We start from the raw sequence: 14,486 nt of genomic DNA, 5'->3' as shown, positions 1-14,486 counted from the left end.
GATAACGAGAGGAAGAGAACAGACTGAAACCTCATCTACCCCATTACCCTAGAGGCAATAAACACACCAGTCAAAAATAGCGTTCAGGGTTTTTAGCATTATTGTTCTCTCACAAGACTGGATGTAGTGCTGGGTATTCAGCACTCTGCTTTGACATGTCAATATTGTCTGATTAACAAATATGGTGGACCACTTCTGCTGACCGATTTCATTTCACTAGAATTAAACGAAAACTACATGAAACTACTTGTGCTAACATATTGACTGTTTACAAAGATACTGAAAATAAAAATAAAAAAATATGTTATTTACCCATTTTATGCATGTCTCTCCCTCACTCTCTTTCTAATGTTTAAATATAATAATTATATTATTTATGAAACAAAAACAAATATGCATAATGGAGAATAAAATTTTTAAGCAGCAAAGTAGAAAATTTTGTAATAAAAAATAGGCTCACTCGCTTCTAGAACTGACACGCGGGAAAATCATTTTACAAAACCGCGAAATATCGGTAACAGACATATTATTCCGCCTTTACATCTCCATAGAAACACCTTTTTTGGCGTCTGAAGCCGTAAATGGGCGTTAGCCAAAACTGAGGAGTCTGAGTGGCTAGTGCTCATATGATTGACATAGGCTGAAACCAATAGATGAAAGGTTTGAAAAGATTTTACCGTAATCCACCAATGAAATCCACAGATTAAAACTGACTGTTGTTCTATTGGTCCAGGGCACTCAGCTTCCGTTTTGAACGCAAACTGAACTACTAGGGTGATTTTAACATAAGCGGTTTGTTTTGCTTTTTATACTTTAGTTTGTAGATTACTACAGTTTGATTTGCCATTTGGCCTTTACGTTTTTCAAGTTAATAAATACAATAAGACCTATATGATTATAATAAACAAATATTTGCTGTTTGGTAGGTGAACTTGGTGAATTTTGCAGATTTAATCAAATATGGCAAGACAGGGAGTATCAAGACCAAAGGTAGTGGTTGCAAACTATTGTTTTATTTATTTTTTTAAATTATTGTGCATTGTTTTATTACTAAAGCAAATTATGTTTTGCAGGTGGTCTCATCAGGTAGGCTGACAGCTTCTGGACGTGGACAAATACACAAGAAAAGGTAACAAAAAGGCTAACAGAAATCCTATTCATACTGCATGAATTTAGATTTTTCTAAATATTTGAAACAAACATTTAACATACAGAAATGGTGTTTGGTTTAGGGTTGTTGAACCGGCATATTCTCTTTATTCTACAGACTCTGAAGATCAGGTAAAGAAGCCTCAGACTAGAAGTAGTGTATAAATAACCTGAACAGAACTGAGAATCAGTGAAATGAGTTTTAAACTCATAATGACATTTCTTTCACATTGAAAATTGCATCCAGGTGACAACAATACACAAGGGACTCGATCGATGTGCTGCTTTACTCAACGGGATACTTCAAGCTGAACAAGCAGGTATTGTATTTACAAATTCAGACTTTATTTTTCATGTTTAGCAATTGAGTAGTGATGAGATCAATAATCTTCACGCAGCAGAATCAAAGCCCAAACCACAGGGAACCAAAACCTGCACCTTCAAATCCAAAACCAAGAATTTATCAAGAAAAATTGAAAATGACAGGAAAAAGCATGGGAAGAAGACAAACACAGTTATACATGCAAACAAAAGGCCAGGTAACGTCTTCAAATAGATCGTACCTTTTTCAATTTATCAAAACAAATTCTGCAACAATTTCTACATGTTTGTGATAAATGTGTTATTTAATTTCCATCCTTTGTTGTAAAAAACCTTTTGTGAGAATGCCACAGTAGAAACAGGTGATTGCTTTTTGTTAAAAGTCATTTGCAGAAGCATAAGATACTTGAAGATCACAACCTTTTGTACTTTTCTTACTGTAGCTCCAGTCAAGAAGACAGTTCCATCTGCCAATTGTCACCCGAGTTCAGCAGGGCGTCACGATCTGAACCTTGGGATCAGACGGGTGCAGGTGTCACAGGATCATCCTTCAGGACCGACCCCTGTAACACAAGCAGAACACGAACAGCAAAACTCACTTCCTTTGGCCTGCTCTCAGCCTGCTGCTAGCTGTAATATTCCATCTTCGGGTAACCAGACAGATTCACATTTAATATTAATAAGTGAATATACAATTTAATAATATTAAAATCATAATGATCATTTATAAAAATGTCTAATGTCTTGCTATATTCAGTGTTACTACTTTGATAAACTACTGATATCATCTCCATATGGTTCCTCTCTCTGTTTGCAGGTCAGGTTCACACATCCACTGTATTTAACTGTCGGCTGACTACATCCACACCTGCATTGAGTCCTCAGAGACCTGGATCAGCTCACAGTGAACCTGTATGTCTACTGCACTAAAATCCACTATGCAAACAGTGAGGGCTGTCAACAAATTAAACAAATAATCCATTACATTAATTACATTTGTATATATATATATATATATATACATATATATCATCAATATGTACATAGATGATAAAATCACCCAAATTAAGATTTAATTTAAATTTAAATTTAATTTAATTTAATTTAAAATGACTGTTTTCTATTTTAATATTTTTTTCATCCCGTAGATGGAAAAGCTGAATTTTTAGCAGCAATTTCTCCAGTCTTCAGAGTGATCTTTCAGAAATTATGCAAACAGCACTTAAATAATAAAGATTAAAATAATTTCGTAAGATAAAGAAAATAAATGCCTAAGAAATGTATTGTATTATCAATGTTGTAAACAACTGCTGTGTACACCCTGACACTTTTTACTCCCTATTTGTCTTACTTTCTTTGCTCCTTTCTCTGTTGTCCAGTGTACTTCAAAATGTGTGCTGAGCAGTGGTAGCTTATCTGGGGAGATTCATCAGTTGAGGGCCATGAGTGCTGCCACCCCAATCTGCCCTCATGGATCTATAGAAAAGTCTACCACCCCAACTCAATATGCTGGTGCTTTTTCCATGCCACCTGCAGTCCAATCACAGTCTCTAGCTACCGTTTCTCCTGTCCAAAATGGATCCTCCACTTTAGTAGGGCATGGGGTACCTATAATCACTGGCCCAATCTGCAGTGTCCATCAGGTGGAATCAGTAGGGCCAAGTGTTCCTTTGGCATCATCCACTGGGTCCTCGAACTGTCCCTCATCTGCAGTGCTAGAAACACAGGTGTCCAACCAGGTGCCCAGCCAGTCTCAAACTAACCCAGATGGACCAGTACTGATTATTTGCAGTGACCAGGAACAGGAGATACATTCTAAAGAAAGTTCAAAAGAGGGTGGAATGAATGCAGAGGATGAACATAAGGATGGGATGGACACTACACCTGTCAGAGACATCAGCACTGAGAAATTAACAGTTCTGACTCACAAAGCCAATCCCACCAGTCCAGAGAAAACTGCACAAAAAGTGATGACTGTTAAATATCTGCTGGGAGAGCTGAAGACTTTAGTTGCTAATCAGGGTGAGGATATTTTATGAAATTTCTCTTCTTTTCCTTGCTTTGACTTTCCATCCATCTTCATATTATATGTGACTCTGGATCAGTAGTTGTAGCAATAGCAAACAATAAATTGTACTGGTCAAAATTATTATTTTTTTCTTTTATGCCAAAAATCATTAGGATATTAAGTAAAGCACATCTTCCCTGTAGATATTTTTTACATTTCCTACTGTAAATATATAAAAACTTAATTTTTAATTAGTAATATGCATTGCTAAAAACTTCATTTGGACAACTTTAAAGGCGATTTTCTCAATATTTTGATTTTTTTTTTTTTTTTTTTTTGCACTCTCAGATTCCAGATTTTTAAATTGTTGCATCTCGGCCAAATATAGTCATGTCCTAACAAACCATACATCAATGGAAAGCTTATTCATTCAGTTTTCAGATGATGTATAAATAACTGACCCTTATGACTAGTTTTGTGGTCCAAGGTAACATATTAGATTTAGCAAATCTCAAAAAAGTTAAAATTCTGTTATTTACTTTACATACAGTTTAGTTGTTCCAAACCTATATGATGTTCTTTTTTCTGTGGAACAAGAAGAATATCATACAGAGCAAAAACAAGCAGACGTTTGTCGGCATATCTTTTAAAATTTCTTGTTCTTTGTATGTTGTTGTCGTCAAGATCTTATTACAGGGATGTCTTCCATTCTTCCCTTCTGTCCTGATCTCTAGGTCTGATTAATGAAAGCTGATACCCCATTTCAAATTTGAGATGGTTATCTAATTCACTCTCTGTAACATAATAAAAAATTGGACCTTTAGAGTATCAAATCACCTAAGGATCGAATTGCTGGTGTTGCAGATTCTATAAACTGCCAATAAGCAGAGTGTGTGTTAGTTTCACATATTATCGTTAACTCTTCTGTGCAGACAGTGATGCTGTGCGGCTGATTTCTGAGGTGGAGCAGAGCATCTCACTACTTCCTGTCATGGTGGGCAGCACCAACATCCAGGCTGAGATTGCGCTCGCCTTACAGCCACTCAGGAGTGAGAATGTACAGCTGAGAAGGTTAGCAGCTTGTTAGCTCTAAACTAAAAACTAATCTCATTTATCAATATGTGATGAGAAAAGCTTCCAAATCAAAAATCAAGTTAATTCAGAGTCTTTATTGCGGCAGGCAAAAGCATTGAGTAATGTACAAAAAACAACCTTAAAAGGCAATATATTGTTTTATTTGCATGGCATTGGACATAAGCTTCATTATGCAGATTAATTATGTTACATTTTCATCATGTTATTTTATCTTAATAAATCACACTTAAATTGACAAGCCTAATTTGTATTAATTTGCATGTCTCCCAGGCGTTTACGAATACTTAATCAGCAGTTATTAGAGAAAGAGAGAGCAGAACGGAGGAACAGGCCGGAGGCCTGCGACATGGAGGGTAAGAGGCTTCATGCTGTCTATAAAGGGTTTGCCTTAGAAACTAATAAGTCAATGGAAGATTAAATGTACAAATATGTAAATATGTTCTTAGAATTTAGCTTTTTTATTTTCTGTCTAGCCAAGTGGATGTATGAAAACAACCGTTGTGTTTGTTGGCATGGGTTTTTTCTTTTTTTTTTTTTTTTTTTTTTTTTTACAGTGGTTGCGTTGCAGTCTCTGAACCTCACTCTACAAACTCAGTTAAATGAGAGCCGTAGAGAGCTCAATAATCTGCAACAGGAGAACATGAGACTACGGAAAGCCATGGAGGACAAAGACAATGACCTGAAGCAGCACAAAGACTTGTGTGAGTTAGAGAACAACCGGCTAAGACTGGGTAAGAGTATTATTTTAGACTGCTGGTTTGTTTTTAGCTTTAAATCATGTTTCATTTATTATATTGTTATTTTAGTTTTATTTTTAATTTTTACATTATAGTAAAACGTTATCATTTTAGCATTTTTTCATATTATACTATCCTATTGTTAAAAAAAATCTTGAAGGAGAAGTCCACTTCCAGAACAAAAATTTAAAGATAATGTACTCACCCCTTTGTCATCCAAGATGTTCGTGTCTTTCTTTCGTCAGTCATAAAGAAATTGTTTTTTGAGGAAAACATTTCAGCATTTTTCTCCATTTAGTGGACTGATATGGTGCCCCGAGTTTGAACTTCTAAAATGCAGTTTAAATGCAGCTTTAAACGATCCCAAATGCGGTTGTAAACAATCACAGCCGAGGAATAAGGGTCTTATCTAATGAAACGATCGGTTATTTTCATAAGAACAAAACAATTTATATACTTTTTAATGTCAAACGCTTGTCTTGTCTTACTCTGCCTGAACTGTGTTTTTCCGGTTCATGACAGTTAGGGTATGTTGAAAAACTCCCATCTCGTGTTCTCCGTCAACTTTAAAATCGCCCTATATCGCTGTTTTACCTTTTTTGTTAAGGGTATTTGATCTTTGCATGTTTACTTTGCAAAGACTGGGTTGGTACTTCTGCAACGATGTAGGATGATTTTGAAATGATTTTTGAAGTTGAGGGAGAAAATATGATGAGAGTTTTTCGTCATACCCTTACTGTCTTGAGCCAGAATACACAGAGTTCAGGCAGAGCAAGATGAGACGAGCGTTTGAGATTAAAAAGTATTTAAAATGTTTTTTTTTTTTTAATGAAATAACCAATCATTTCACTAGATAAGACCCTTCTTCCTCGGCTGGGATCATTTACAACCACATTTGGGATCGTTTGAAGCCGCATTTAAACTGCATTTTGGAAGTTCGAAATCGGGGCACCATATAAGTCCATTATATGCAGAAAAATCCTGAAATGTTTTCCTCAAAAAACATAATTTCTTTACGACTGAAGGAAGAAAGACATGAACATCTTTGACAAGGGGTTAGTACATTATCTGTAAATTATTGTTCTGTGAAGTGAGTTCCTCTGTAAAATTGACTTAATACATACTATATCGACATTATATTAACAGGTATGACTGCATTACATTTGATGCATATTTCAAGATATCTTTATTTCACTAATATTAAAAAAATACAACTGCTTTTAAATTTACATTTATATTTTTCTGTCATGTTATTTACCCATGCAGAAGTGAGTGAGGCATTAGCTGAAATGCAGAATTGCCAGAGTAAACTCGGAAAGTACGAGATTGAGAAGCCTGCATTGACTTTAAGCCTTCAGCAGAGGGAGGCAGAGATCAGCAGACTGCAGGAAGTCATCAGGTGACTAACTAAACTGATGGGTTAGTTATGATCTGATAAAGTCATGGGGAGCAGCAGTGATGGACGCTTTCGAATCACTGCTTCATGAAACTTTGAAAATATTGTGAATCAATTGTTTTGTGGTTTTTGCCTTTGTTTGGATAGGACAGTGTAGATGGACATGAAGCAAGTGGGAGAGAGAAGGGGGGTGGGATCGGGAAAGGTCCACGAGCCGGGATTCGAACTTGGGTTGCCCACAGCGCAATGACGCTATACGTCAACCCGCTAACCGCAAGGCTATTGGCGTCGATAAATCAATTGTTATGAAACAGTGTATCAAACTGTCAAAGTCACGTGAATTCTGTAATACTGCCATATTGTTATCACTGCGGCGCCCGGTATTGAAGGTGGAGAGAGCGCTGGTTATTCATTCCCCCCACCTTCAATCCCTGCCGGACCTGGGACTTGAACCCGCAACCTTTCGGTTACAAGCCAGACTCACTAACCATTAGCGAGTAGCCACAGTTTCCCCCCACTATATTTAGTGTACTATACTTTCAATAAAACATTTGCAAGGAGTTTTTATGCTTGTTTTAGAGTTTTGTTGCATTTGGACACTTTTGACCAGCAGGCGCTTTGAAACAGTGAATCATTTTGCTTTTGGTTCAACTGATTCAAGCTTCTTTCTAAAATCTTATAATTCCTTGAAGTTAAGATGTCCAACGTACCGACCTTTAAAAGGGAGGAGAAAGCGCTTCTGTTTTGTTGTTGACATTAAAGGCTATGCAGCCAATCAACCTCTGTTTTTACAGATGAATATCTGTCATTTGATTAAAAAAAGCCAAATTGTACGTCAATATAGAGAGGTTGTGTGACAAGCCCTTCTTTTTGTGTGTGTAGGATAAGCCATTTTGATACTGTACTTGATGCTGTTGATGCTGATGTAATTTAAATCCTGGTTTGAGAACAGCTCATCTAAACTACAATGAAATTATGCTTACAAATGTAATCTCACATGAAACAGAATATGTAGGTCAAAGGCTGTTTTTTTTTTTTTTATGCACACAGAAATCTGCAGAGAAGTCAAACAAAAGACACCAGCAAATACTCTCATCAGCTGGACTTATGTCAACCAAACTCTCAGCTTACCAAGAGTGTTCTGCAATTGCACGAAAATGCACAGAGGGAAACTACTGTGTCCAATACACTTTCAAACTCTGTAAAAACCTACCTTCAGACTCTGGAGGGCAGTGAACAGGCCTCTCCTCCCCAACAAATTGACTGTAGTTCCCAGACATTATACCCAGGTCAGTGTGATGGTGGAAAAGTGAACTTTATGCCCTCAGACATTAAAGTCTGCTCTCCATATATACACAGACCAACCCTGGAAACAATAGCTGAGAATGTGGCTCATTCGTTTGCCCCTTTAAGAGAGACTCCAGTGGTGCAACTTACCACAGGAGTTGCTCATAGTAATCCACTCACTCACTATAACGAGCTGATAACAGCCAAGCATCAAAGGGAAAATGTGGGTCGTGCTTTTGAAAAGCTGGACATCTCAGATGGGCTCCACAGTCAGGATGTGAAGAATGATGGCCGAGATTACATTTCAGATCATCATGGTATGGCCCCACATTTGAATCAGAAAAATAAGAGCCCGAACTATCATCTGGGGCAATCCCAACATGCCCGTCGATGCCTAAGGATAGGTGTTCAGTCAGCATACACTGGACACCCTTCAGCGATGGAGAACACCTTTTCTTCTTGTGATATTAAATCTTTAGCCTCTGATTGGAGCATAAACTCCTGGTCAACATTTAACACACAGGATGAGCAGAATTTCAGAGATGGGCTTGCAGCACTAGATGCCAGCATAGAAAGTCTGCAGAAGACACTGAGAGTAGATCTAAAGAACTAATTCAGTATGCTAATGTGTGTACTGTGTTTTTAACTTGATTATATGTAATTAGTAGATGTTTTTAAATGTCTCTCTATTTTTATTAAATTATGTCAAATATCAAAGAATATTACATTTCTCAGTGCATTTCTTAATACTAAGTTGCAGCTATCTAGGATTCCATCTTGTGTAACAAAAATGTTGAATATTAAATCCATGCAGGTCACGCTTTGTCCTGTATTTTAACATTAAACGCTCACAAAGCTGATAAACACTTCATTTATTGTGTTTGAATACTTTTGCATATGAATGTCAGTGTTCAAAATGCTTTTTTGAAGATATTAGATCATCCTCTCTAGTTTAAAAAAAAGAGTCAGTAATTGACCAGATTAGTGTTGTTTAAATCTACTAATCTACTTCCTTTTTTGTTCTTCCAAACATTTTTTATTTTCTTGCTTTAATTATTGGGGACTCCTGAATTTTTAGAAATTTATCAAAAGGTTTAATAAATCATAAAGTCTTCCAAGGCCGTGTTAGGAAATTTAGTAACTGAAACTCACATGGTGAAAGGTACCAAGAGACAAAGGAAAGATGTTATTTGAGTTTCTTAACCAAAAGCACACTGATTTCCAAAACTGCTAAGTTAGTTTGTCATCCAATTTATTTATTTATTTTTTTGTAATAAAAGTGGTTTATTTTCTTTTTTTTATATAAATATTAAAGTGGACAAAGCCTTTGGTTAGCTTAACAGTAAACAAATTAAGAAATCTTTGATCATCAATGTGTTATAACTCATCTTATTGTGCTATTGAACGCAAGGTAGCAAGAGCTTGATTTATTTGTATTTATTTTCAGTGCCATAATTTGCTCTAACAGAAATAGATATAAGACTAGGATGACTTTGACACAGAGTGCTGGGACAAGGATCTCCAAGATGAGAGCTCTGGGATTGGCGCGACAGGATCTGTTTTGTCTGGAAATGTAGGCAGGCAGCCTTGACAGGGAATTCTTGATACCGAGCACTGGCTTTGGGAACCATCTCTGGCTCAGACTTGACAGAAACATGTTGTATAGCAACCTCTGGGATGGGAACCATTACAGGAACCTTTGGGGACAGGATGGTCATGGTAGAAAGCACACCTAAAGAGTGCTCTAGGGCAGTCATGAAAGGAAGAGATCTGCTTCGAATCATGGCAGGAACTATTGGAGCAGCTAAAAATCCTCAGAGAAGGGAAGTTCATACTGTAGGTACCTCTAGGAAGGATATTACAGGAATCAACAGGGCCAGTCCAGGTTGTTACGATAGCAAGCTCTATGCTGAGAAAAGCCTAGTAAGCCAGAGACATAAACTTCTAGTTGACCATGGCAGGAACCTTGCAATATGCTAAGGTGTGGAGGGATGAAGAGTCTACTTACCTCAGCCTTCAAGACGCTAACTAAGACGCTCTAGAAGTGGTGCACCAGTTCTGTCTGGGATCACATCAGAAACCTCTGAGACATTATTTAACATCCTTAGACAAGTAATATTGCTATATGCAGATATTACTGTCTCAAGCCCAGGTGCTAGACGGTACCAAGGCTTGCCAGCCTTGCAAGATGCTAAAGCATGAAGGGATGAAGAGTACACTCATGTCGGCCCATAAGATGCTAAGCTGACTGAGGAGCTCTAGAAGTGCTGGAAGTGAAATTTACATTCATTTTCACTATTATGTTCTCCCCTTTTCACCATGCCTTATTCATTGACCTGAAACACATGCACAAAAAAAAACACAAATTAGGTTTATATGTCTACATATATATTAGACAGAAGTCATTTTACTTCAGATTTCTTCTCATGTCACAATAAACAACATACTGTATAAAAACAAACGCACAAAATTAGTTAACAAAGAAAAACAGAATACTTTAAAACTTACTTAAACCAGTCAAGGAGAATGATTTTCAAACTGCTGATTTGGCTTCTGCCTCAGACAGGACTGAATCAAATGGCAGCAATCTGTACAGAAACATGGGAGAAGAGGAGAAAGTCTCATTATTACCCTAAACTTTACACCTGCTGTCTTTGACCGTCCCAGTCTAAGCTTATTCTAAGGTCAGAAATTTAGAAAAACGTTCTACATGATCATATTTCCAGTTTTCTTTCTTTGTTCTGTTTTGTGTGATTTAGAATAACAACTGGCCTTCTTTAAAGTGCCACCTCACCTTTGACAAGCTAGGTTTAGACCAGAGGCTTGGGTCAATCATGTCCAGGTCATTAGTATTTGGAGGGTCTCCACACACAGTTGCCCTGTATTTGCCACTTAGAAGGGCAATACAGTTCTGTGCCTAAAGAAGAGAGATTTTTTTGATTGGTTACAAGAAGAATGCATATTAACGTAGTATGACTAGTCACTAGAATTTAAGTTGCAAACTACAGGTTTAAAACACAATTACATACCCTAGAATGTATCATAGGCAGATTTTTAAGAAGGTCTCTGTACCTTAAGTCAATCAGTTTGACAGTTAATGGAGTGCTGTGACCAGGATAGCCTGGATGAAGAGCTCTGGTACAGGAACTGGTGGCTTTGGGAACCAGCTCTGACTTGGCCATGGCAGAAACATTTTTTACAGCTTTTTTTGAAGTGAAAATGTACATTTCATTTGCACTATTTACTGTACATTCTCTCCCCTTGCCATGTCTTATTTGGTGACCTGAAACACACCCACACAAACAAAAGCACAAATCAGGTTTATTGTCTAAATGTATCACATAAAAGAGATTTGATTTCCACAAAACTAGGAAGTCAAAAATGTAAACATTTTAGAAATGAGTACCTTAAACCAGTCATGGAGAATGATTTTCCCCAAACCAATCCGGTGCTTTGGCTTCCGCTGCAGGCAGGATTGAATCAAATGGCAGCAATCTGTGGAGAAAGATGGGAGAGAGTCAGATTATTAGCCTAAACTTCACACCTGCTGTCTTTGATCTCCCTAAATTGTAAGATTTGACTATTCTAAGCATCTTTTATAGAATCACTTGGTTCAGGTGTTACTTTTGACAATATGTCTCTTTGTTACGTTTTGGGTGATTAAGAATGAATTGCTATCGTAAATGCCAGCTCACCTTTTGACAAGCCAGGTTTAGACCAGATGCCCGCCTCAATCTTGTTCAGGTCTTTGTTCTTTGGAGGGTCTCCGCACACCAACTCGAACAAAAGCACTCCCAGAGACCATACAGTTGCGGGCTTCCCATGATACTTGCCACTCTTTTTAAACTCAGGAGGGCAGTACATTTCTGTGCCTGAAAGTGATCATTTTTTTGACTAGTTACAAAAGGATGCATATGAAAAAATGCACATTAAAAATACAATGTATCACTAGAATACTACAGGTTTAAGACATAAAACATACCCCAAAAAGTCTCAAAGGCAGAGGTCTTTAGGAGATCCCCGCACCCGAAGTCAATAAGTTTGACTTCAAGAGTCTCCTTGTTGAATAGCAGGTTCTCCAGTTTGATATCACGGTGGAGCACTCCACGCCGACAGCACATGTGAGCGGCCTGCGCTACCTGCCACATGATAAGCCGGGCTAAGTCCTCACTGAGGACGCCTCCTTGGTGCTCCAGGAATTCAAACAGATCCTCGCAGGGTGAGGGGCGTTCCAAAACCATGATGTAGTAGCCGTCCTGGTCCTGCCACTCCAGCAGCTGAACTATCTGTGGAACGCTGGGGCCCTTGTTAGCAAGCATCATTAGGGCAACCTCTAACGGAAGGGGCGCAGGATGACCAGGCTAGAAGAACGACCATTTTTAGAATTGTTAGAACATTTTGAAAAAATCTGTAATTTATCATTAATATACTTTAAATGGAAAAAGCGACAAAACATTGAAGAATGCCGCCTACTTACAATGCTGATATATTCCATAGCATCTGTCTTCAAGGCAAATTTCAGTGCCACCTGATCAAAAAAAAAAAAATTGTAACAATTAACACATGCAGAGGTCAAAGGTATTAATCTTTAACATTTTAAACATGCCAAGTGCCCTAAATGGCGAACATAATACACATTACGAGGACTCAGAAGTTTTTCTACAGTGATACAAAACAATTTAACTAGATAGTGTAAGTAAAATATGAAACCTTGAGGCCATCCTTCAAGCGAATCCCTTCGAAGACAGCGCCGAATCCTCCCTCACCAAGCTTTTCGACGATTTCATAACGGCTCAAAATTTCACCTATAAAAAGAAAAATAATTGTACATTTTTCTACTTCTCATAATTAATAAACCTGTAGTTTTAATTAACATATAGTATTTGTCTATCATTTGGAATATTTGTAAAAACCTAAAAGAAATGTTACAGCTCTCAAGTCATACATGTTTAACCTAAAACATTAATGTTGACAATTAACAAACATTGTTTGACAAAGTACATGAAGGTGAATTTACTGTTGGGGGCTTGAGCTGGAGGAGGTTGAACCTGCTGATTCTCAGTGGAGAGGACATTAGGGCCACTGGCATGAGGTTCCTGAAGACCATGCGGATCTAAAGAGGAGCACATTAACCATATTCTTGTTGTAATCAAATACAAATTAATAGTAAGTAATTATTGCATTTTCATGGCGATTTTACAGTGTTTTGTGTTTATAAAAATGTTAGATGTTAATGTTAAAACCATCCTAGGGGACATAAACGTACAGAAACTTCCCATTAAATTATATGTTATGTTAGCTGTAAATGATGAACAGACCTTGGAGTATAAAAACTAAATTCACAATCACATCACATTAAATTTACCTTCAGTACTTCTCTGCCATTCCGGCGCAGGGCCCTGGTCCTCAAATTTTACATTCTGACTTGAGCTGGCTCTCGGGTCAGAGAAATGACGAGATGGCGACTCTGGAAAACTGCTAATTTTCCTCCTCTTTCTTATTTGCCTCTCGTTTCCCTCACCAGCATCAACGGGCCGTAGATGGTTTACCGCCACATTGATGCTGGATGTTGGGGGTGCACTTTGGTCGAAGTTGTACACCAGATCGTAATCATTCTCATTCTCAGAACAACTTTTTCTCTTCTGTGCCATTATCCCAATTGTAAGTTTGAAAACAACACTGTGCTTGCACTAGAAGCTGCAGAGTGAAGAATGCGAGAATTTCGCGCTTCTGTATCATCCCGCGCTCAGCGTTCTAAAATTGTCACGTTTAGTTTTTTAAATGATGCACATAAATTAAATCCAAATAATTCCGCCAAACTACAGATTGAACCATCCTGTTTGTTAGGCTATACAAAATATATAATTTTAAAATACATTTAGTTAAAACGTAATTTCAGAATATAGTAGTTTTTATTTTTGTTTCAGTGTAATAAGTATTTTGTACAATATTTACGTAATTTGATTTGATTTTCTAAAAATAGATAATAATCAAAACATATGTGGAAACAAAAACAAAAATATTTCCAAAAACGTAATAAAGAGAAATTTTTGCTGTATGAGTTTTTGTTGTTGCTGCTGTTTTATTTTTATTTAATTTTTTTTTGTTGAGCAATTTTTCAACATTTTTCAAAAAAAAAAAAAACACCTATTTAACCCTCTGGTGTTGTTCAGTCATTTTAGATCGAGAATAATCGCTACTTTATCAGAATGAAACTAGATTAATTTTATGGCAGTCAAAAAATCGTGACTTGATTCGAAAAAGCTAAATGGTCATAAAAAAGTAGTCACACTTGTGTTGTTCACGGTCCAAAATGACCGTCATAGGAAATTAATGGGAAATAGACGAAAATACAGATGTGTGTTATGTTCAATCTACAAATCAGCAGAATTTTGCCTAAAAAAACATGCTGTGTGTTCTGCAGGCTTTGTCTGTAACTAAGATCTAATGGCTATACACATCTCATGGCTAGATACAGCCATCTAATGGCTAC

General features: G+C 37.1%; 2 protein-coding genes across 3 annotated transcripts; one reads left to right on the top strand and one right to left on the bottom strand.

Moving 5' to 3' along the window:
* Nucleotides 1–728: 728 nt before the first annotated feature.
* Nucleotides 729–8,849, top strand: ccdc14 (coiled-coil domain containing 14). Of its 2 annotated transcripts, none has more exons than XM_051111597.1 (14): nucleotides 729–792; nucleotides 927–990; nucleotides 1,074–1,129; nucleotides 1,233–1,281; nucleotides 1,397–1,469; nucleotides 1,551–1,688; nucleotides 1,914–2,120; nucleotides 2,288–2,382; nucleotides 2,850–3,492; nucleotides 4,411–4,549; nucleotides 4,844–4,926; nucleotides 5,128–5,304; nucleotides 6,577–6,709; nucleotides 7,757–8,849. In XM_051111597.1, the coding sequence occupies exons 2-14, from the start codon at nucleotides 961–963 to the stop codon at nucleotides 8,604–8,606; spliced, it is 2,673 nt and encodes an 890-aa protein (XP_050967554.1). In that variant the 5' UTR covers nucleotides 729–792; nucleotides 927–960; the 3' UTR covers nucleotides 8,607–8,849. The 2 variants fall into 2 exon arrangements, with proteins under 2 accessions (XP_050967554.1, XP_050967553.1); XM_051111596.1 differs by having other exon boundaries at nucleotides 1,548–1,688.
* A 2,804-nt stretch (nucleotides 8,850–11,653) lies between these two features.
* LOC127166695 (serine/threonine-protein kinase pim-1-like) lies at nucleotides 11,654–13,644 on the bottom strand. Its single transcript, XM_051112167.1, has 5 exons — nucleotides 13,359–13,644; nucleotides 12,704–12,798; nucleotides 12,471–12,521; nucleotides 11,976–12,354; nucleotides 11,654–11,865 (listed from the first exon to the last, which is right to left on the bottom strand). Exons 1-5 carry the CDS (start codon nucleotides 13,642–13,644, stop codon nucleotides 11,654–11,656), a joined length of 1,023 nt encoding a protein of 340 aa, XP_050968124.1.
* Nucleotides 13,645–14,486: the final 842 nt, after the last annotated feature.

This window comes from Labeo rohita, chromosome 6, assembly GCF_022985175.1.
Source record: "Labeo rohita strain BAU-BD-2019 chromosome 6, IGBB_LRoh.1.0, whole genome shotgun sequence".
NCBI lineage: Eukaryota > Metazoa > Chordata > Actinopteri > Cypriniformes > Cyprinidae > Labeo > Labeo rohita.
Note: the sequence above shows the minus strand (reverse complement) of the source record. Positions and strands in the feature narration are given on the sequence as shown.

Bases quoted from the DNA above. Each gene is read 5' to 3' on its own strand.
- ccdc14 (XM_051111596.1), top strand. From the start codon at position 961: ATGGCAAGACAGGGAGTATCAAGACCAAAG. The intron at 991-1,073 runs GTAGTGGTTGCA...TATGTTTTGCAG, and splicing joins AGGGAGTATCAAGACCAAAG to GTGGTCTCATCAGGTAGGCT. The intron at 1,470-1,547 runs GTATTGTATTTA...ATCTTCACGCAG, and splicing joins ACTTCAAGCTGAACAAGCAG to CAGAATCAAAGCCCAAACCA.
- LOC127166695 (XM_051112167.1), bottom strand. From the start codon at position 13,644: ATGGCACAGAAGAGAAAAAGTTGTTCTGAGAATGAGAATGATTACGAT. The intron at 12,799-13,358 runs GTAAATTTAATG...TTCTTTTTATAG, and splicing joins ATGGCAGAGAAGTACTGAAG to GTGAAATTTTGAGCCGTTAT. The intron at 12,522-12,703 runs GTTTCATATTTT...TTTTTTGATCAG, and splicing joins GCTTGAAGGATGGCCTCAAG to GTGGCACTGAAATTTGCCTT.